Source organism: Pygocentrus nattereri, chromosome 1 (genome assembly GCF_015220715.1).
Source record: "Pygocentrus nattereri isolate fPygNat1 chromosome 1, fPygNat1.pri, whole genome shotgun sequence".
Classification (NCBI taxonomy): domain Eukaryota; kingdom Metazoa; phylum Chordata; class Actinopteri; order Characiformes; family Serrasalmidae; genus Pygocentrus; species Pygocentrus nattereri.
This window is the reverse complement of record NC_051211.1, coordinates 37,639,202-37,661,113: the sequence shown is the minus strand read 5'-3', so window position 1 is coordinate 37,661,113 and position 21,912 is coordinate 37,639,202. Positions and strand designations below refer to the sequence as shown.

At 41.3% G+C, this 21,912-nt stretch overlaps 1 protein-coding gene across 1 annotated transcript; it reads left to right on the top strand.

The window, feature by feature from the left end:
- Positions 1-225: 225 nt before the first annotated feature.
- LOC108427020 (uncharacterized protein K02A2.6-like) lies at positions 226-3,639 on the top strand. The gene has a single exon (XM_017696900.2). The coding sequence runs from the start codon at positions 260-262 to the stop codon at positions 3,632-3,634; it is 3,375 nt and encodes a 1,124-aa protein (XP_017552389.2). The 5' UTR covers positions 226-259; the 3' UTR covers positions 3,635-3,639.
- The last annotated feature ends 18,273 nt before the right edge of the window (positions 3,640-21,912 follow it).

The following is a 21,912-nucleotide window of genomic DNA, read 5'->3' as shown; positions in this document are numbered from 1 at the left end:
CTCTCTCGTTGCGCGTTTGAAACATCAGGCTGCGCGATGTGAATTTGCCGCCACGTTAGAAGAAAGGCTGAGGGACCAGCTCGTGTGGGGCATAAATAGTGAGCAGCTCCAAAAACGTCTCTTGGCAGTCTCCAATTTAACATGGGTGAAAGCATTAGAGACGTGCTTGGCTTTTGAAACGGCGGAGAAGGGGGCTTTAGCCTTACAGCCCCCAAAAGACATCAACAAAGTGGCACCACGTTATCCGTCCAGCAAGGCTATGAGGGGGCCTAGCACCAAAGCAACACCATCTCAGTCACAGAGCTGCTACAGATGTGGTGAGGCCCACAGGCCTGAGAGCTGCCGATTTAAAGATGTAGAGTGCCGCTACTGCAGTAAGCGGGGCCATATCGCCCGCTGGTGTCGCAAAAAGGAACGGGATAGCCAGAGCCCTATGCCTGGCCGGGCTGGGGCCAATGCAATCACTGAGCAGCACCCGGATGGACGGGATGACAGTGTGGAAGAAGACCTCGCACATGTCCTTGCTGTGACAGAGAAAGCACCCAGCCAAATAATTCTGGATTTAAACATCAATGGCACGGAGACACGGTTTGAGGTTGACACTGGGGCGTCCCGCACTGTCATGTCAGAAAGTACGTTTTCACAGCTGCATGCACACACACCCTCGCTGGTTTTGGAACCATGTAACATTTCTCTCAGATCATACACCGGCCAGCACATCAGATTGAAGGGGGCTACTCAAGTAACGGTGTCTTACAAAGGGAACCCCTACCACCTTAGCGCACTTGTGGTGGCGGGTGAGGGCTCCAATTTGCTGGGGCGTGACTGGATCAAAATTCTGCCCTTAGATTGGCCTGCGCTGCTGGACGGGCTCTTCCTGGTGTCTGATTGCTCCCTAGCAGCTGTTCTTGAAGATCACAAGTCTGTGTTTGAAGATAAGCTAGGGGAGTTAAAGGGAACAAAAGTAACCATTAATGTGGATGACACGGTGCCGCCGCGTTTCTGCAAAGCGCGGCCGGTTCCGCTGGCCTTGCAAAAGAAAGTCGAAACAGAGTTGACTCGGTTAGTGGAATCAGGGATCCTCCAGCCGGTGACTTACTCAGAGTGGGCTGCTCCAATTGTGCCAGTTCTAAAGGGAGATGGTTCCATCCGCATCTGTGGAGACTATAAACTGACAGTGAACGTGGCATCTCGAGTAGAACACTACCCACTCCCACGCATCGACGAGCTATTCGCCAAGCTGGCTGGAGGTGTCTGCTTTTCCAAGTTAGATATGTCCCATGCATACCAGCAGCTGGTTTTAGCAGAAGACTCGCGAAAACTTGTAACGATAAATACCCATCGCGGTTTATTCCAGTACACGCGCCTTCCATTTGGTGTGTCATCTGCATGTGCCATTTTTCAGAGGGCGATGGAAGGCTTGCTGGCAGGGATAGACCACGTTGCTGTGTACCTAGATGACATACTTTTGACAGGTGTCACCCAGGCCCAACACCTGCGCACCCTGGACCTAGTGTTGTCTCGGCTAGAGGAAGCAGGGCTTCGACTAAAACGGTCCAAATGCGTTTTTATGGCCCCTGAAGTGGAATATCTGGGCCATAAGATTTCAGCAAGGGGGCTACAGCCCCTGGAAAAGAAAGTACAGGCAATCAAGGATGCCCCAAAGCCACAGAACGCCAGTGAGCTCCGAGCATACCTGGGCATGCTCAACTATTATGGGCGCTTCCTTCCAGACTTGGCCTCAGTGCTCGCCCCTCTGCATGCTTTGCTCCGGACAGGAGCGAAGTGGGAATGGATTGCTGTACATGACAAAGCATTCAAGGAATCAAAGGCCATGCTGACGTCAGAGGCGCTGCTGGCTCACTACAACCCTGCATCACCACTGGTGATCGCTGCTGATGCTTCACCCTTTGGCCTTGGCGCGGTGCTGTCACACAAGTACCAAGATGGAACTGAACGGCCAGTGTGCTTTGCCTCCCGAGCCCTCACTCCAGCCGAAAGGAAGTATGCCCAAGTGGAGAAGGAGGCTTTGGCAGTGATCTACGCAGTTAAGAAATTCCACCAGTTCGTATATGGGCACCAATTCACAATCCAGACAGATCACAAGCCCCTTCTTGGGTTGCTCGGGGAGCTGAAAAATATACAGCCCACAGCCTCAGCACGCCTGCAAAGGTGGGCACTCCTCCTGATGCAATACCAATACACCCTGACTTATAAACCGGGGGCGCTGATCGCGCACGCAGACGGCTTGAGTAGGCTGCCGTTGCCCCACAATGCACCAGACCCGCCGACTCCCCCAGAGCTTGTGTGTCTGATGCAGCAGCTTCAGACAGCGCCCATCACCAGTGGACAGTTAAAAGATTGGACCCGTCGGGACCCCCTGTTGGCTCGAGTATGCCAATTTGTGACGGCGGGTTGGCCTCTGACCTGCCCAGCGAGTGAGTTGCTGCCATATTTCAAGAGGCGCGATGAGCTCACTGTTGAAGATGGAGTTCTGTTATGGGGGCTCCGGGTCATAATTCCCCCCCGGGGTCAGCGAGCCCTCATGGAAGAGCTACATGAGGCTCACCCTGGGGCATCACGGATGAAAGCTGTAGCACGGGCGTACATGTGGTGGCCTGGGCTAGACGCGGCCCTAGAAGATCTAGTGAAATCCTGCACTGCTTGTCAACAAATCAGGAACGCTCCCCCGGCGGCGCCCATGTGTCCATGGGAGTGGCCTGGCAAGCCTTGGACACGCCTGCACGTTGATTACGCTGGCCCCTTTTTAGGCGAAATGTTCCTGGTGCTGGTTGACTCCCACTCCAAGTGGCTGGAAGTGTTTCCAGTGAAGTCCGCCACTTCAACCTCTACCGTGGACCATCTGCGTGATGTGTTCAGCACACATGGCCTCCCTCACACTGTTGTGTCAGATAATGCCTCTGTGTTCACCAGCTCTGAATTTGAGGAGTTTCTGAAGGTGAATGGTGTTCGCCACCTGACCTCTGCGCCCTACCATCCGTCCTCAAACGGGCTGGTGGAGAGGGCAGTCCAAACGCTAAAAAAATCATTGAAGAAAATGTCAGGGGGAACACTAAGGGCCAGGCTTGCAAGATTCTTGGCGGCATATCGGTTCACTCCGCATGCCACCACCGGGCAGTCCCCAGCAGAGATGCTGTTCGGTCGCCGTGTGCGCACCAGATGGGATCTGCTGCGGCCAGACATTCAATCGAGGGTTCTCCGTGGTCAGGAGACAATGGTGGCCAACTCCAAAAGAAATTCAGTCATTCGAGACCTACCACTCAGTGCCGCTGTGTGGGTCAGAGATTTTTCTGGTCGGGAGAAGTGGCTGCCAGGCACAGTGATCGACAAGACGGGGCCTCTGTCTTACAGGGTGGAGGTAGCAGGGAATGTGTGGCGTAGGCACGTCGACCACCTGCTATGCAGAAACACTTCGCTGCAAGCCAGACCGGACTGGGAGCCGGAGAGTAGCGACCAGCCCGGTCCTGTTCCTCCGGCAGACTCTGACGCGGAGCTCCCAGAGGCGGATGAGGTTCCGGGCCCAGAGTTGGCAGAAACGGATGACCGCGAACCTGCTGTTGTGCCCCGGAGATCTTCTAGAGTGAGGAAAGTACCTTCTCGTTTAAATTTGTAGACGTAATTAGGGCGGAGGGCCTCAAGAAGGGGCATAATAATCCCCCGGCCTATCCGCGAGAGTGTGGGCAGTCTACCCCTCACTCTCAGTTAGTTCAAGTTCATGTGTTCCTTTATTTAGTAGTTATAACTATATATATTAAGAAAAGACTGGGGTTCCTAGTTCGGACTTTGGGGGGAGGGATGTTGTAACTGTGGATTGTTTGGGGCGCCCCCCCCCCCATGGCTGAATGTTGTGTGTTCCTAGTGAGGAAGAGAGTTGGGGGGGGGCACGCAACGCGCATGCGTGTCACCGAGGGAACTTTGCCCCTGATGGATGTTAACCGGGAGTTTTGTTTAATAAAGATGCACCGTCAGGTTAATGCGTGCTAGAAACGAAGTGAGTGACTCCGTTATCTTATTAAGAAGTACAAGTTGAGAAGTTGAGTTGTAACACTATCATTGTGATATGTCTAGGCAGAAAGCTTAATAACTATTTAACTAGCAAGCCTGGTGCTATTAAGATTAAATGACCCTTATTAGTCCCTCAACAGGGACATTTCACCTCCACATTTAACCCATCCATGAAGTGAAAGACCACATACACACTAGGGGGCAGTGAGCACACTTGCCCGGAGTGGTAGGCAGCCCTATCTGCAGCTCCTGGGGAGCAGTTGGGGGTTAGGTGCCTTGCTCAAGGGCCTTTCAGTCACGTACTGTCAGCGCTAGGGATCAAACCGGAAATATAAGCTATAAGCAAAAACAAGCTAAACCTAAAAAACTATAGAAGCTGCTTTGTTTTTATGTTGTGATTTTAAGACATGAAATCATGCAGTTCAAGCTAACTAAGTAATCAAAGCCACTCATCTCTCTTCTGATACAACTGTCACCAGCGGCCCACCTTTGCCTTGATCTGATTGGTCAGTATAGGAAAAACACTTGCGATGTAGGCGACTTGACTTTGACTTGATGAAACATGAGGTGCTCAGTGCACCAAACAGTGAAAAATGCATTCCTCAAATAAAAAAAAAAGGAAGAAAAGAAAATGCATACACTGTGAACCCTCTGCTTATTGTGTTAATATTGAGGCAGTGCTGGAGTGCATTGAAGTGAATTCAGTTTGAAAGATGATGATGATTTGGAATCGTTTGCAATCCTGAACATGCTCCCAGTTCCTTATTTAACAATGGCAGATGAAAAGCCATTTTGCTTGGGCTCTGTTTGCTGAGAGGACCTGCACTGTGTGTACTTCCGAAAGATGCAGCTATTGTTAATGAACAGAGAAATGCACTTTTTTCAAAGCTGCAATTAGTGGGGTGGTACTGCTGTCTCTGAGTTATGCCTTAACCCTAACAGGAATAAACAATCAATTAGCAGGCTTTGTGGGCGGACTTTTACAACCCAAACCACTCTTCCCTGAAGGTGATGCTTCACGATGAACTTCTGTTGGCAGCAAAAAAACATTTCAAAAACCCAGATAGTTTCACAAGGTCATTTTTATTACATCTGTTTTCCACTTTGGCAAATGAGTAAATCAGTGCTACCAATAATTTTTTTTTTTTTTTTTAATTTTTAATTGAGGTGTGAGATGGGGAAATAAGATCTTTATATATGAGGTGCATGTGTGGGCTTTAAGACTGTGAAAAATCTTTGGGCTTGAAGTCTATAGAGCTCGTTAAACAAACAAGAGAGGAGACCTATTTAGCCCTAATAAGCATAAACTCTATGGAAGATAAAAATCCGCAGGGGATTATTTTTCCTCATCCCTCAGAGTGACAGGCCCATTATATGGCATGTGGAATTTATGAGATGATCATCTTTGATGGCCTGGATGTCCAGGGCTTCCAGTAATGTCTATGGTAATGATGCTCTTTTGGCAACTGTCTCTGAGTCAGCCTCAAATGAAAGTGATTGTTGATGGCTTTATTTATGTGAAAAATCTTTCAGCACCCTCATTTTCCAGCCTTATTTATGTTATTTCCTGTGGTGCTGCATCACCTCTGCATTTGTGGCTTTTGTGGATGTGGTGATTGGGAATGTCCTTCAGACAACTTATGCAAATAGCTCCGACCAGCAGCAGCTGATGATGCCAGGTAGTCTGTGGTCGGCAAGAGAATCTTCCGTTACTGTTACTCTGTCCTGTGTGTTACTGTGTACTGTCTGCACTGACTAGAGTATTCTGTGCTATGACTTGCTCTAGGGGGCTGAACACCAACTGTGGGGATCTACCGTAGGTTTCCTGAACAAAAATATCTCATATTTATAATATATCAGAAATCATTATATGTGTTATGCATGAAATTCCTGGCTGGTAATATAGGTTGTTTGTAATTTGCCAGAAATTGAGCCACTGGGAGAACAGCAGGTCGAGCACAGCCACCTGGGTGGCAATCAGATATTTTTGCACGGGCCGTGTACTTTGAAATGCAGGAAATATTGAAGGCGTGGGTCCCAATTATCACATGTGAAGAACGAATGGCAAAAGGCAACAACATCATAAAATATAAACCTTAAGTGGAGAAATGTATTTCATCAGCCTGAACCTCCTCTCTAAAGAGCACAACTGCATTAAATCTCAATATTTGAGCAGGGCTACTACTGAAGGGCTGCCTCTGACTGATTTAAAACGAGATTCTCTGGGTGATGTCTCCAGGAATTTCCTCAGAGCAGGCTGATGTAGGCCTAATAAAGGCAGTGAGAAGAAATTTAGAACCATTTGGGGGATTTCAGTTGAAGTGTATGGTCTTACGAACTACCTCACTCTGCTCAATGCAAATGACCCAGACCAGCAGCACTTGATGATAGTGGGTAGCCTGTGATCTGCAGAGGAGTCTTTTATAACAGGTACTGTGTCCTGTGTGTTGCTGTGTACGTTTTTGCATTGACCAAATTATCGAGTGATCACCAGCCTAGTCCTGGAGATTTACGATCCTGTGGTGTCTGAGTCCAACCACAATCTGCTGCACCTAAACCATCTTAATTAACTTAAGCAGTAGTCCTGGATAGGCTCCATCAGAAGCATTAGTGTTAGGTAAGGGGTGGTGAGGGTGGGCAAAATGTTATAAACAGGTTGGAACTAAACTTGAAGGTAGATCTTGAAGAGGAGGGTTGGTGATCACTGACCTAGAGTATTTGTTTAAACAACAATTTTTACAATGAGCATAAATTCCATCTCATCTTTGCATGGTGGGAGATAAAGCAATAAGCCACTTGGGACTTAGCATTACTGTGATTTTACGGTTAAGGGATGTTCTTAGGTACAATATGAGTCCATGAAACTCTGGTACCAGTGGTAATTTTACTGAAATGCATGGCCTCAAATGGCTTATTTCTTCCATAAAGTTGTGACACCATTAAATATGATACAATATACAATTTACAGTTAATAATTTAAGCTCTAATTAATAATAATTGCATTTTTTTCAATTAGAAATGAGGTTCATACTTTTGTTGAACAACTATGGAGGGCTTGAGGAGGACAAAACTTTTCATTTTTTCATCATGTAGGCAAGTAATGAAAATATCACAGTACTGCAGTGTTTAAAGTGTTTGGGAACTGAGGAGACCAATCATTGTAATTTTGAATGTGAAATAATTTCCCATTCTTGCTTGATTTAGGGTGTCAGCTAATAAAAACCTCTCCTTTGTTGTATTTTTTATTTCATAATGTGTCGAAGGTTTTCAGTGAGTGACAGGTTTGGACTGCAAGCAGGGCAGTTTATCACCCAGACTCTTTTACTATGGAGCAATGCTGTTGTAATACATGCATAATGCCGTTTGACATTGTTTTGGTAAAATAAGCATGGACTTCTCTGAAAACGCCATCATAAGTGCAGATAGTGAATATTTCACAATAAATATTTTTCCAATGTAGCTCAGCCAATCAGATTTTAAGACCGGCTCCATTTTATAATGACTTTTATCATAAACTATAGTTGGAGCCTATTAGTATGTATTAGTGTTTATTATATCTTTTTTTCTACATTTTTAAGTTGTTTTTTTTACCTGTTTTAAGTATTTTTATTGCACTGGATATATTGAATAGATTTAAGATAATTTTACTTGACAAGATATTACTTTTTTTGTAGTGCAGCCTAGGCTTAAGCCTAATCTGAATCTGGGAGGCCAGCCACTAGCATAGCCTGTTGCTTTTATTTATCAATGGTTAAGGTTACTTTATTTAATTAGGCCAATTTGTTTCAGCTCAAAGTTTCAGCCTCAAAGCTTTCTAGGACATCAGACATAAAAGGACTTTTTTTTTTAATTTGTAGGTTACAATTTTTTTAGCAATACCTGAATATTTATTCGTTTTCATTTTAATTAAAAAACAAAGCTGCATAGGCATCATGAGCATATATCATGAGGTCAAAAGGCCCATGTGCATGTATTTGCGGACACATGCTGTAGACCAGGGGTGTCCAGTCTTATCCACAAAGACCAGTGTGGCTGCAGGTTTTCATTCCTAATCAAGCAGGATCACACATGATCAGTTATTTTAAGACAGAGCAACTGATTGAATAATTATCAGGTGTGTTCTTGTTTTGTAATAAAATCCTACAGTCATGCTGGCCTTTGCTCATTCCATTGGTGCAGCTTGAGAAAGCTCCAAAATGGGTTTGCAGATTTATCAATTTTATGTCCCAGTTACTGTCAGTTATTGAGTTGAGCTAAAAGCTGTCACTGTTCTTCCTGCTCTTTGTTTTGCTGCCAACATTACACTAATGAACATTTTCATGGTACTCTGCCTCAAGGAGAGCAAAGAGGAAGGTCAGAGAAGTTCAAGGCATTTCTAAAAGCATTAAATTCTGAAGTTTGAGAATTAGTAATCAATTCAACCTTCCACGAGTCCAAAAAAGTGAACAAAAATGAATCATATTTATACTCTATCAGCAATCATTATACGTATTATGCTTGAAATTCCTGACCGGTAATGTAGGTTGTTTGTAATTTTGCCAGAAATTGAGCCACTGGGAGATCAGCAGGTCCACTGCAGCCACTTGAATTGCAATCAGATATTTTTGCTCAGGCCGTGTACTTTGAAATGCAGTAGTATTGAAGGTGAGGTTTTCAATTATCATATGTGAAGAATGAATGGCAAAAGGCAACAACATCAGAAAAGATAAACCCTAAGCGGAGAAATGTATTTCTTCGGCCTGAACCTCCTCCCTAAAGAGCACAACTGCATTAAATCTCAATATTTGAACAAGGCTGCTGGGAAGGGCTGCCTCAGACTGTGCAGTGTCTCGAGGAATTTTCTCACAGCAGGTTGATGCAGCCTTAATAAAGGCAGTGAGAAGGGCTTTTTAGAGCCATTTGGGGGATTTTAGTTGAAGCGCCTGGTCTAACCAACTACCTCACTCAGACTAACGTGTTTTCACTTTTCAGACTTCTCTGATTTACTATCATGCGTTTTTATCTTCTCTGCGGCTCGACGTTTGCTTCCAATTTGCTGTGCTACATTTCTCTTCCTCTCGTCACTCTCAGTTACTGACAGATTTTCTTCATCTGTCTATGATGGATCTCTCTTGACCATCACTGCATTCTCTCTTCACCTCAGCTGTCTTTCACTTTTTTATTCTCTCTCTCTCCCTCCCTCTCTCTCTCTCTCTCTCTCTCTCTCTCTCTCTCTCTCTCTCTCTCGATCAAGCTTTCTCCGCCTTTCTTTCTCTCTCACGACTTTGTCTCTCTGTCCAATTTCTTTTGCTTTCCCACCAGTCCTCTATCAAATCTCTCTCTCCCTGTCTTCTGTGATTCTTTCTCTTAACATATCTCTTCTCTCTCTCTATCTCTCTCTCCTATTATTCTCTCATTCTGTGTCTGATCTTTGCTTTTTTTCTTTCTTCCTGTTTGTTTCAACTTCCTCTCCTTTTATTCTTCCTTTCTGTCTTTATCCCTTCTCTCCCTCTCCCGCATCTCTTTCTTTTCTCATCACTCTCTCTTATCCAGCTGTCTTTGTTGGTGAGAGCGCTGGCTTTCTCTTATCTCTCCCTGTCTGTTATCTCTCTTTTCTCTCTCATCTTTCTTCTCTTTCTCCTCCTCTCTCTCTCTCTTTCTCTCATGTCATCTTCCTCTCTCAACCATATTTTTTCTTCCCTCATACTCTACTCTTCCTCTTTTAGCCATTGTTCTCTTTCTCTACTTCTCCACACCATTTTTCTTACTTCTCCCACATTTTTCTTTTTCTCTCCTGTCATTTTCTTTCTCTGTCCCTCTTCCTGCCTCATTTGTATCTCTTTAACTTTCTGTCTCTCAGCCTCCTCTCTCTCTCCTCTCTCAACCATGTTTCTGTCTCATTCTCTTATGTCTGTCTGTCTCTCTCTCTCTCTCTCTCTCTCTCTCTCTCTCTTTCTCTCGGTGTGTGTGTTGCAGCGCTCTCTCCGTCACGCCTAAGGGCCGGCTGTGTCCTCATCGAGCGCAAGGACAATAACTTCCTCGGGCTGTGATTAATACTCACCAGCTGACTCTAATCACCACGTAATTAATAGTTGATGTGGTGGCGTACAAAAACACCAGCACCATTAACCTGAACAGTATCGATTCTGATTCCTTCCACACCTCTCCAAATGTTTCCGGGGCTGTGGCCAAAAAAAAAAAAATTCTAATTAAAAAAATGGGGAAAATTAACACGCCATCTGCATTGAGACTCTATCGTGAGGTTGATTCACAAGTTAGTTTTTGTTGTGGAAGTGAGATAAAGTGTTTGCATTGGTAAATAGTTGAGGGTATCATTGCTCCCAGTAGACTAAGAGGCAGTCACTGACTGTCACACACACAAGCTCATCATTGGTATCTTCAGCCTGTGTGTAAGGAAGTCCCCCGTTGCTCGTGTCAAGTATCGCTCCTCTGCTCCATGTTTTCACTCACTTGTATCTTTCCCTCCAGTGAGGCCAGACTGTATTTATGAGGGGAGAAAAGAAAACTGTTCTTCATTCGAGATTGACACGTATGTCTCTGCCAGGGGTTATGAATATTTCACGTTATTTGAAAAGCTCTTTTTTTCTACACTGAGGTTATTTATGGTTAACAGAGCATGAGATACAGAACCAAACAGGGCCTCCTTTTTTCCTTTCCCCCTCTGCTTTCCAGTCAAACGCAACAATGCTTGACCAAGAGAACACCCAAAATTGATGGAGCTGATTTGACATGCTCGAGCAGTGAAAACTGTTTCCAGTCATGACATTCCTGCCTCTATTTGTTTTAGTCTTTTATGTTTTTATGTACCCTCAAACAAGCATGAAGGCCCTGATGAAAGGCCAAATGGTTAAACAATACAGTATATTTAAACCTTTGAACATTTCAAAGTGGTGAATCTTGGAGTTGAGCAGTGATTACGTATGTCCCTTAGAAGTCACAGTTAACAGAAACAAATTATTTGATTAATTATGTTTCACTTATTATTATTAACCCTTTTCCACACCACCCGTCAAACGCAATTTGCCTATTTTGGAGGTCACGCAATTTTTGCACTTTTAGTTCTTCAGTGATGTTGATGTATTGTATTTTATTGTACTGCACTGTTCTGTGTTCAACTCTGTTCCTTTTTCTCTGGGTATCAGCGGTGACTTTTGTTTCTAGCAGTATCTGAGCTCAGGACTCTGATAGGTCTTTCTCTCTCACCTATTGGTAACTAGCAAAGACACTTTCTCTAGATTGACAAAGCACTTCTTGTAAGTCGCTCTGGATAAGAGCATCTCCTAATGCTGTACATGTAAATGTAAACGAGTATATTTCTATGAGCAAATTGTGTATGATTTTGTTTTTATCCTTGAGCAGGCAAATACACAAACCATGTGCTTGAGTTAAAGTAGAGATACCAAAGGTGAAATATTACTCCAGTAAAAGTAGAAGTTCCTCCCTTTAGACCTCCACTTGAGTAAAAGTTTCAATTTAATAAATTCTTGCTTTAAATGCTGGTTAACAAATGAGTTTTACTTTACTATATTGCGTCTGTAGGTCTCTGTTCATAAACATGAACTAGCAAAAACAAATTTACTTTGAAATGAACTGGTGTTTGTATAAATTCAGAAAAAAGACATATAATCACGACTGCATATGTGGACATGTTTCTATATTATGGTCTATTTCCACAAAGTTCGGTTAGTCCATCATTTATGTTGAATAGATGCACCCAAAACTATGCTGCTGCACTGACGTTGAACTGTATGCTTGCACTGGGTCAGTATGACCAACAGATCAAAACAAGTTTAAAGCAAAGTGCGTAATGTGCGCTGATTGGCATGTTATGTTTTTATACACACATAAGCCAAAAGGAATGACAGATTTCACATAATATAGTGGAGTAAAAAGTAAGATATTTGACTTAAACTACTTATCTATAGTAATGAATTACATTTACTTTGTTACTGTCCACCACTGCTTCACACACAAAAACCCAACAGTGACCTGGTTAAACTGATAACAGTTATTCATTTAAAAAGTTGAGTCAATTCAGTCAATACCACATTTGTGTGAGGGGCAGATATTTTATTATTTTTTTAAACCGACAATTATTATTACACACAGTATTGTTTCTCATATTTTTGTCATTTTTTGACATGACAAAATTGAAAAAAAGTCAGATCATAATGTAAATGTAAAGTAAATTACATTACATTATTACATTTGAAAGGAAGGCTATAAGAAAATAAAAGTAATCATGCTTAAATTAAAGGTCGCTCAGTGATTTTGAAAACTACTTGCACTGTTTACCCTAGGGGTCTCAAACTCAACCATTAAAAGGTTCATATTAAAAACGTCAATAAATCTGTGGGTCAGCTGTGTTTTTTATTTTATTGTGACCATAGTTTGTTCCAAATATACCAAAGTTACAATGGCAAAAAATAGGTACTGAATATTAAACAATTTAAAAATTATTTTAAACAAAAACATTGTTTTATTGTGTCCTTCTGTCCTTCACTTGAACTATACATTAGACACTAGAACTAGGTTTTTTTTTTTTTTTGCAGTCCCATAGATCATTGTTGGGGAGGGGGAGGCAGCACACATTACGTTACAGTACATGCTAAGAGCTGTAGTGGAGCTTATGGTCAAATGGGCTATTAATAGATGATTAAAAGTATTTTATGGGTAAAACAAGATCGTGCCAGGTCTGGCTTGGTTCAGGGGCCTTGTGTTTGACACATGGGATTTAACCCCTAAAAATCCCAGGTGCATTACATACTAAGCCATATTATTCAGTAACTACAGGGACTTCAATCAAACAGGTTCAGCTATTCTCAATGGCCATGTAAGGGGTTAATGGTTGAGATGTAAGCAAAGTCATTCCGAGTGGTCAGATGGGAAACAGTTTATTGTAAAGAAACTACCATCTCTGATTTCTTTATACTTATGTTGTAAGCAATCATAAAAGAATGGGTAACATTTTCATTGTCAGTCATATTCATGCTAGTTGTCTTGCACACTCACTTGCCTAAAGAAGCTTTCAATAGATGTTTAAACAGCCATTTTTGGTAAATGAGATGTGTGTGTGTGTGATGTGAGAACATGTGAGAACAACAACTACCTTTTCAAAGGAAGAATAATTTATGATATGAAGGTTTTCTTTTAAAACCTTTAATAAGTTCTTTACACTCACCCATCTCAGAAACTAAAGTGGTTCGTCTGTCACGTCACTCACATGGAAGACCTTCTAGGCCTTCCAAGGCCTAATGTTTTTTTGTCTGCTTATTTCTTTCTATATCATTCTATACAATTTATAGGCAAACTTTCAATACATTTCCTTAATATTAAACCCGTGGACCATGGATGATCTCCTGTGGAAAACAATCCATTCGCTGTTTAAGAACTATCATGCCGCATTAATGTTTAGTGCAGAAATAGCTGAGATCAATAATAAAAGCTCTGTTTCCTAATCTGCTGTTTTGTTCTATCATTAATCATTTTCTCCCCATGCCTTCAACTCTCTAGTTACATCTAAATTAGATTGTGCAGAAAGAAGATCTTCCCTTGATGTTCTCATCACGACATATATACAAAAAGCGAAAGGGAACAGAAACAACAGCATTCCACAGTTAACCGAGGTGCACAGAATTAGGCATGATGCAAACATGGAAAATTGAATCAATTTGTCTCCTCTAAATGGATTTGATGTGTCAACCAAATGCTCAAATGAATACGCCAGCCTCTTATCTCTGGCTTAATGATGTTGTTTTATTTTTTTTTTTCCTTCATAGTCACCGAAAGTTCCCAAAGAAGAAGCAATGATGGCAGTAAGTGAAGAAGAAATCAAATTAGGGGCTAGAGACGAAGACTTTCTGTGGGCTGTGATGCGGTCAGATGCTCAAGGCTGCAGCAGGGTGGAATTAACGGCCCTCTCCGCATGGCTGCAGGAGCAGAGAGCAGGGTGAGCCGTGTTAAAGTGATAAGTGGTCATGCACACCGATGGCAGAACCCTCTGAGGCTCTCTACCACCTCTTTATTCCTTCATGATTGTTCTACAGCCATGCCTGAATGCCTCAATTCATGCAGTCCAACCTGTTTTCCTTGTGGGCCAGATGTGGGGCAAACCTTCTGTAGCTATTGCTGTATCAAATCAGTATCTATGCCACATATACAAATTTATTTGTATGATCTATTCACTTAGATGAAAAAAAAAATAGAGAAGTTTTTCTCTATTCATGTCCAACATAGCAAAAGTTTGAGCAGTCAAAGTATGTTTTGCTGATTTTGAAGTACATGTGCTCTGCAGAGAACACACTTCTGCACATTTTATTTTTTTATGTTTTATGTTCTTCCATTGTCAGCAAATAAATTCTCCGTAGATAATGTGTTATCTTGTTTTCACTTAGAAAATCAACAAAATGTATAGCTCAACCAGGTGTCTGTACATAGTGTGATAAGGAAAAATGCTGCAGAACTTCTTTGGAACAAAACTGAATATTTATACAAATTGTTGATCTTTAAATACACAAAATGCTAAAATACCAAAAAAAACAAATATATACAAAAAAAGAAGAAAAAAAGCCAAATATGTTTAATTTTATTTTAAAAAATGTGAAGTATTTTTTTATATCTTCTACACTGTTATTTACAGTGCAATTATTTGCAAATAACAGATGAGACCCTTCTAAATCAAGTTGTTTTCAAGTATTCCCTGTTTTCTGTAAGAAAGAAAAGCAACTGATGGGACTAATAAAACACACTAAATTCTGACTACTGCATGACAAAATTGACTGGAACGGGCTTTGACCACTAATATTGCATACGTGTTAAATACTACAGTTTCCTAACTAAACAAAATTATGAAGATAATTTAGAATAAAGTAATTTGAAATTAAAACTAGACACAAAGACTAAACACAGAAAAGAAAATTGATTCAGGAACTTGCATCATCCATAAGCTGCATCTTGTCAGAAGGGGGTTTAAAAATGCCCACCCAGAGATATGGTGACCGAGGACAAGCATTTTATTGGTTTATTCCAACTCTTCCCTTCATTGTTAAATATATTAATGTCATAAATATGCATCATGTCATTGCAAAGTGAGGAAAAAAGCTTTGTTACCTTGAGGCAACACTGTATAATACACGGTTAAGTACATGCAACTCAATGCATGGTCCTCTTAAAGGTCTAGGCCACAGAGGCCCATACATTGTCTAAACCTTACCTTTGCATCTCAGCACCTGAAAGCTTGGAGAGAAAAACTCGATCTAAACCTGCAGCTAATGTGACTGCATGCTGATGCGAGCCAGATCTCAGCAGTTTCTCTGCTTTATAAGCCTCTTTTAATCCATAATACGTCTAAATTAGAGCCAGTCCACACGCTGCCACATACTGTTGGCTGTTAGATGTATGAATCGGGCTTTGAATTAATATCCACACAAGTTGTCCACACCATTTTGCGGCGCAATTCATCTTCCGTGGACATGATTCAGTTATGTAAGCAAATTGACAAGTAATCCATTGCTGCCGTCCTTGTCGTCACCTCTAAGGTCACTTTTGATTGTTGGAGTGAACAAATGGACGCTGGACAGGCCTGCATTGAAGAGGAGATGGGGAATCAGCAACTAAACATATCAATAAGAATGATCTTCAGCGCACATGACAACCTGTTCAAGCCCGGGCGTGTGTTTGCCATATTAAGCGGAGCAGGCCTCACACTCAAATGAGATTTAGGCTGTAGGTTAAGGGCCACGTAACACCATTAAAAAAAGACAGCCTGAAAGCATGGAAGAACTCATAGAGCGGAACTGAGTAGTAATTGATTGCAAATGCTGCTGATATAGCAGCTCATTTTTAGCTCGCTCAAGGACGCTTGACCTTTAAAAACAGTGTCTCTACATTCCTTTTCTTTCTTCCACTTTAACGTATTTCTGTGGTTTGATCTGACAGACTAGACCCAGCTTCGGATGCAGCACCAACAGCGGTGCCTTCCTCATTTGGGTATTGGCACTCGTGCTGGCAGGAGATGCTAAAATGTGGCCGTTTGAGTGTTTTAAAAAAGAGAACGTGCAAGCAATAGCTGGGCCATCCATGAGCAGAATTCAAAACAGGATTATCTCTAATTATCACTAATTATTTTTGGGGAGCAGAAAATAAAACAGCAACGTGACAAGGTAGATCGTTAAACTGCAGAAAAGCCCATCTTAGAATGGTGGAGAGGAGGCTAAAAAAAGATTTTTCTAATTAATACACATGAGAGATGGTTTCATGAGTTTTGATGTTGTGGTTAAATGTTTGGGCCCCTTTGAAAATTAACTTGTTTCTGAGGAACGCAGCCTGGAAAAGAAGGCGGCATGAAAACAATCTAAACATAGCAGAATATCTCCTGGTAATGCTTTATATTTAATCACTGATTGCCAATGGCTTACTGCTGATCAGTGCAATTACATCTGATTAAGTAGTAGATACATGAGTTCATATAGCCACAATGCAGGCTGTTATTACAAACTTACCAACGTATCGCTTTCATAAAGGAAAACTACATTTGTCCCTCATAGACACCAATCCAGTTCCCATTCCGCTTTCATCCTCCTCCTGTGTGTTCCTCTCATCTCTCTTCTACCCACGCTGGCTCGTTATCCACGACATCAGTGAGGAGAGATTGTCCTAACAGTTTACACACGTTCAGCCCCACTTAAGCAGCAGTCCCAGCCCTCTGACAAACCATTACATGTAAAATTAAACTGTAGCTCAGTGGGTGGGGGCATGCCCATTTGGGAGATGTCATTTTGAAGACCCTTCTCACCTTCACGAGGTGTCATGGATACACTGATGAGGTTGCGCTCCTGTCATATGCCAAAAGTGTGATGAATGAGCCATCTCTATATGTGTAGATAACATGCCCTCCACCACGCACAGGGACTAGCGTTGTCATGTTAACTGCTAGCCAATCAGTCCTGTATACAGTTGCCTTGCTGAGCGGAGGGCGATCGTTAGGACTGGGCAATATATCGTCTATACTGGTATGCTGGTGTTGACAGAATTGACTTTTGATTTTAATGGTAGCTTAACTAGAAGTGAATAGTACTGTGCAAAAGTAGGAGTCATTTAATTGTCAGTCAAAACAGCCATTAAGCACAAGCTATTTATTATTAGGAGTTATTTTGAGGAGGATTACATATTAGATAATCCACCTGAGTGAAGAAGTGGAAAGTCAATGGAAAATATGTGAATAAAACAGGAGTTTCCAAAACTAGAGTGCAAGAAATGATTAAAAGATTTGGAGAAAATCAGGCCTGGTAGACCACCAAAACTGTCACTGTCAGATAAACAGTATAAGTAAAGCGTTTATTTTTACCTCTAAAATAGTTAGAGGTACATCTAATAATACCCCTAAATGCCTCCAAAAATGTACCTCTTAAAGTAGTCTTTTTCTTTTTAGTAATAAAAAATGTGTTGGAAAATAATCATTCTGTAAAGCATCTGAACATTATGTATTTAGCTGAGAGGTTGTCTGACAAAGAGCAGCAGGTAGCTTCTCAAAACAATCTCTAACTAATCTGTGGATAAACAACATGTTGTTACTTCCCAATGACCATCACTTCATTTTACAGCCTACTGCATTGTAAAAAATGAAGGTGCCTTAACTTAAAACATTGTCAACTTGAACTTCAAATAATAAGTTAACCAACTTCAATGGCCAAAGTGTTATTACACTTTTATATAAACTAAGAATAGCGCAACTCAGTTTGCATGGAAGTCCCTGTAGTTACTGGATAATAGGCCTCAGTATGTATTAAGACTGGGAATTTAGGGGTTAAGTGTTCTGTAAACGTGCTATTAGAAGTTTAATGAACTTGATGTGTTATTGCAGCTGACGTACTCATTAAAGACACCAAATTTGTTACAGTCTGTCTAACCAGCACTGAAACATGGCGTGCTACCAGTAGCACGTCGGATCTTATGAGCCTCAGTGTAAGAAAAATGAATGAAAATCATGATGATTAAAAAATAAATAAATAATGCGATTTGTTCATTTACTTACCATAGCTATGTCTTAGTGAGTGGGTAACAAAGTGGGCACTCTAAGTTGTTATAGCTACCCATGAGTTATGGGCATAAAATTCTGTAAGCATTAAGGATATCACCCATCTCCCCCCACCATATCACCCATCTCCCCCCACCATCAGCCAGTAGTTACACTACACTTCATGGCACAGTTATAGGCTGACCCTTCACATTCTGAATATATATACTAGTTGTTGCTTTATTTACAGCCTGTTCCGGTTTATTGCATGCTAATGTGTTCCGTGCAGGCATATGCAGTGTGATGATGCAGCAGTTGAGATGTGACTGCTGACCAATACTGCTTCTCTACTAAACTGCAAATGAGGGCAGGATTAATAAAACTGTTCTGGATCTTCCCTGTAAAACCTGATATTATAGCCTTTCATATATTGGGGATGTGACACATTTAGGTTCTGTCACCTTTCTCAAACTGTCTCTCTATCACACACTTACTTTTTATGCTGTATTTCTTTTTCACTTCTTTCTTGCTCTCCTCGTTCTCTCTCTCACTCTCTCTCTCTCTCTCTGTTTCTCTCTCTCTCTCTCTCTCTCTCTCTCACACACACACACACAGACACTTGTGGCACATTTCCAAACTGGTTACTGGTTTCACAGGCTGCCTCAGTAGGGTTGTGAATCTGTTCTCCCAACACTAATATTTACTCCACTGTGATTACAGGAGCATTTTATTTTAGGCTGGGGGACATGGCCTTTCCTAAATCAGAGGTGTGCTTCTGCTTCAGCTGATGGGAAAAAAATTAACAGTTTCTCATTGTAACATGAAGCTTTACTTGTTAGTCATACATAAATAAGCAACTGCATCTGCTTCACAGAGTTTCAGTACTAAAGACTACAAGAGCTTCATGTCAGTTCAGTGTCTAGAATTAGGGTTATGGAGGGTATATGGGAATGCACTGAAGCAAAAGATGCACAGAGGCTAGGTTGAAATGCGTAACACCATCTGGGTTCTAAGAATTTTTTAGGGCCCATGTCAGTCATAGGTCCTTAGAATCCCCCTCCCCCATGCAACACCCCAGGTTAATCAGCTTAATTAGTGTTTAAAGTAAAGGCTGAGATGGTGACATAGCTTTTAGATGATGCTTACTGTGAGTGACTCTTTCATTTAAAGAAAAATACTGAAACATTCCATATCAACAAGTTAAGTCTGCACTTCTTTCTGTTTTGTTTTGAGTTTCTTTTGCCATTTTTCTCATATTTTTTAAAAGTTTTGTTATATCCAATTCAATCAAGTCACCACATATCCACCAATCGCACACTATTGCCAAAACTGGGAGGTTGAACGCATTGGCTAGCAATGCACTGAGTGATGGGAAGTGAGGGAGGGCCATCCTACCCACCCAGAGAGAATTATGGTCTCTTGGACTCCTGGCCACAAATGTCACTGGCATTATCAGGGATAAAACTTACAATCTCCTTAGATGGTTGTGCCACTCAGGAGCCTCCATAGTCTGCACTTTTCTCCATTTGGTGTCTGTACACCTAACAGTAACGTTTCATAATACGGTTCATAATAAAATATCTTCTCTTCTACTCACAAACACAAATGTGGTATTTATTGAAAGTAGAATCTGCACTTTCAATCAAATTTCTCTGCTTGTTTCAGCGAGCGGCAAATAAGGAATAATTACAGGGGAATTCCACAGATGTTTTTATGAAATCTGCATAATTCAGTGTTTGAGATGTAAACAAAGCCATTCAGAGTGGTTTAATGATCTTTACTATGGTGCTGATAGAAACCAGGGGGTTGTGATGCCTACAATATAAATTTAGTATATATACAATATATATATATATATATATATATATATATATATTGCTATTGTCAGGAAAAAACCTTATATCTTAATTTTTGACGGTTTTCAGTTTTTGACATAATGTTACATTGTATGTAAATTTTTATGATGAATGGACTAAAATAAATTACCCAAAATGGCTTGGAAAAAAGTCTGCTTCCATCGACTTACATTAAATGAAAAGTGGGTTTTTTCCATTTCCAGGTTTTGTTGATATGTAATATTGATGTTGATAAAGTAAAGCTGAAGGAAAAAAGCATTTTCTTTGACGTCATGCATGTACCTCTATAGTACAAATGGATTTTAGGCCAAAACTTTCATTTCATATTAAACCATTCAGAATGACTTCGTTTTCTTTTTACTTATTCAGAACTTCAGCAAAATTGGTGGAATTCACATATAATGTAAAATAACACCAGGCTTTAGTTATCACTAGAAATAGCTGCAGCCAGTAGGCTACTAGGTTAGGCTTGATTGGTGAACTGAAAGTGATCTGCAGTGAATGTCGTGCGTGATGAGCTGAGCATGAGCTCAGCCAGCTATATACATATTTTTTCAGAACTCATTAAATTCATCCATCGTACAGGTTTCTTGTGTACTGTCAGCTCAGAGCATCCAGGCAGCAGTAGTAGTGGGGAAGAGTGTGCAGTGTCTAGAATTAGGGTTATGGAGGGTATATGGAAATGCACTGAAGCAAAAGATGCACGGAGGCTAGTTTGAAACACGTAACGCCAGCTAGGCTGCCTGAGGCGCCGCTCAAAACTGCCTTATCCCACGGCCCTGTCCACACTCTGTCTACATCGTCCTCACTCTATTTATCTCTGTCTCTCTGTAACTCTCTCTGTCTCTCATTTTTTTCTCTCTGACTCTCGCTTCTCTCTTTCTGTCTCTAGCCCTGTCAAGTTTCACTTCTCTGTCTCTCTCTGTGCCTATAACTCTCTTTCTCACACTGCTGTTCTCTCTTCTTTTCTCCCATTCATGATCACTTGCACATATGAACACTAGTGCACATATTGCAAATGTTCATAATAGATCTACTGCTCATCTTTAAAGAGATACGCAATCTAACCTCTGTCTGCCACATCTGTGGCATATGGTCAATTACAATTTTAAAGAAAACCCAAAGCACCTGCCCGTTGGTTTCTATTATCATTGTGTTAAAGTCACCTTTTCTAAATACAGGGAAACAGATTGAAATAATTGTCCTGAGTAATCAGTCTTTTGCTACTGATGCAGCAGATGGATATTAGGATAAAAGACATTATCCCTTTAATTGTACATATATACATGCACTCTGTAATGGAAAATATAATGGATCTGAATACTTCTATGTCAATTAATATTTGGTTCAATACAACCTGATAGACCACCAAATTGTCACCATTAGATAAACCACACTTAAAACTTTCATATTAGAGAGAGAGGAGAAAATCTTGCTCCACTCTTGCTTCCATTGTTAGAAGACAACTCAAATGCAACCGACTTGGAAGACTGATTCTCCTGAAAAGTGTAGTAAAGATAAAAGGTGGAAACATTAAATACTGAACAAATACTGAACAAATGTGAACAAATACTGAACATTAAATACTGAACAAATACTGAAACACTGAAAATTGAGAGATTTGTACTTAATGGTAGTTTGCCTGGAAAGATATAATGAGATAATGAGATTATTTATCATAGTATCAGTAAATGGGTTGGTATATATATATATATATATATATATATATGTGTGTGTGTGTGTGTGTGTGTGTGTGTGTGTGTGTGTGTGTGTGTGGGTGGGATTTTTTTCTATTGTTATTCTTTTATATCTTCGATTTGGTGAGTAAAAAGATCATGACTCTAAAAAAAGACTGGAAAGATTCTGATTATGAACCTTCCTTGTTCCACTCTGTCATCTTCTCTCCTCCCTCTCTCAGCGATTCATGTCGCCTCATTATCTCAACCGTCCCACGCCTTGCCTCGCATGTATCGAACATTCAATCTCTGATTCAGGGAGGCTATTAGATACACTGGA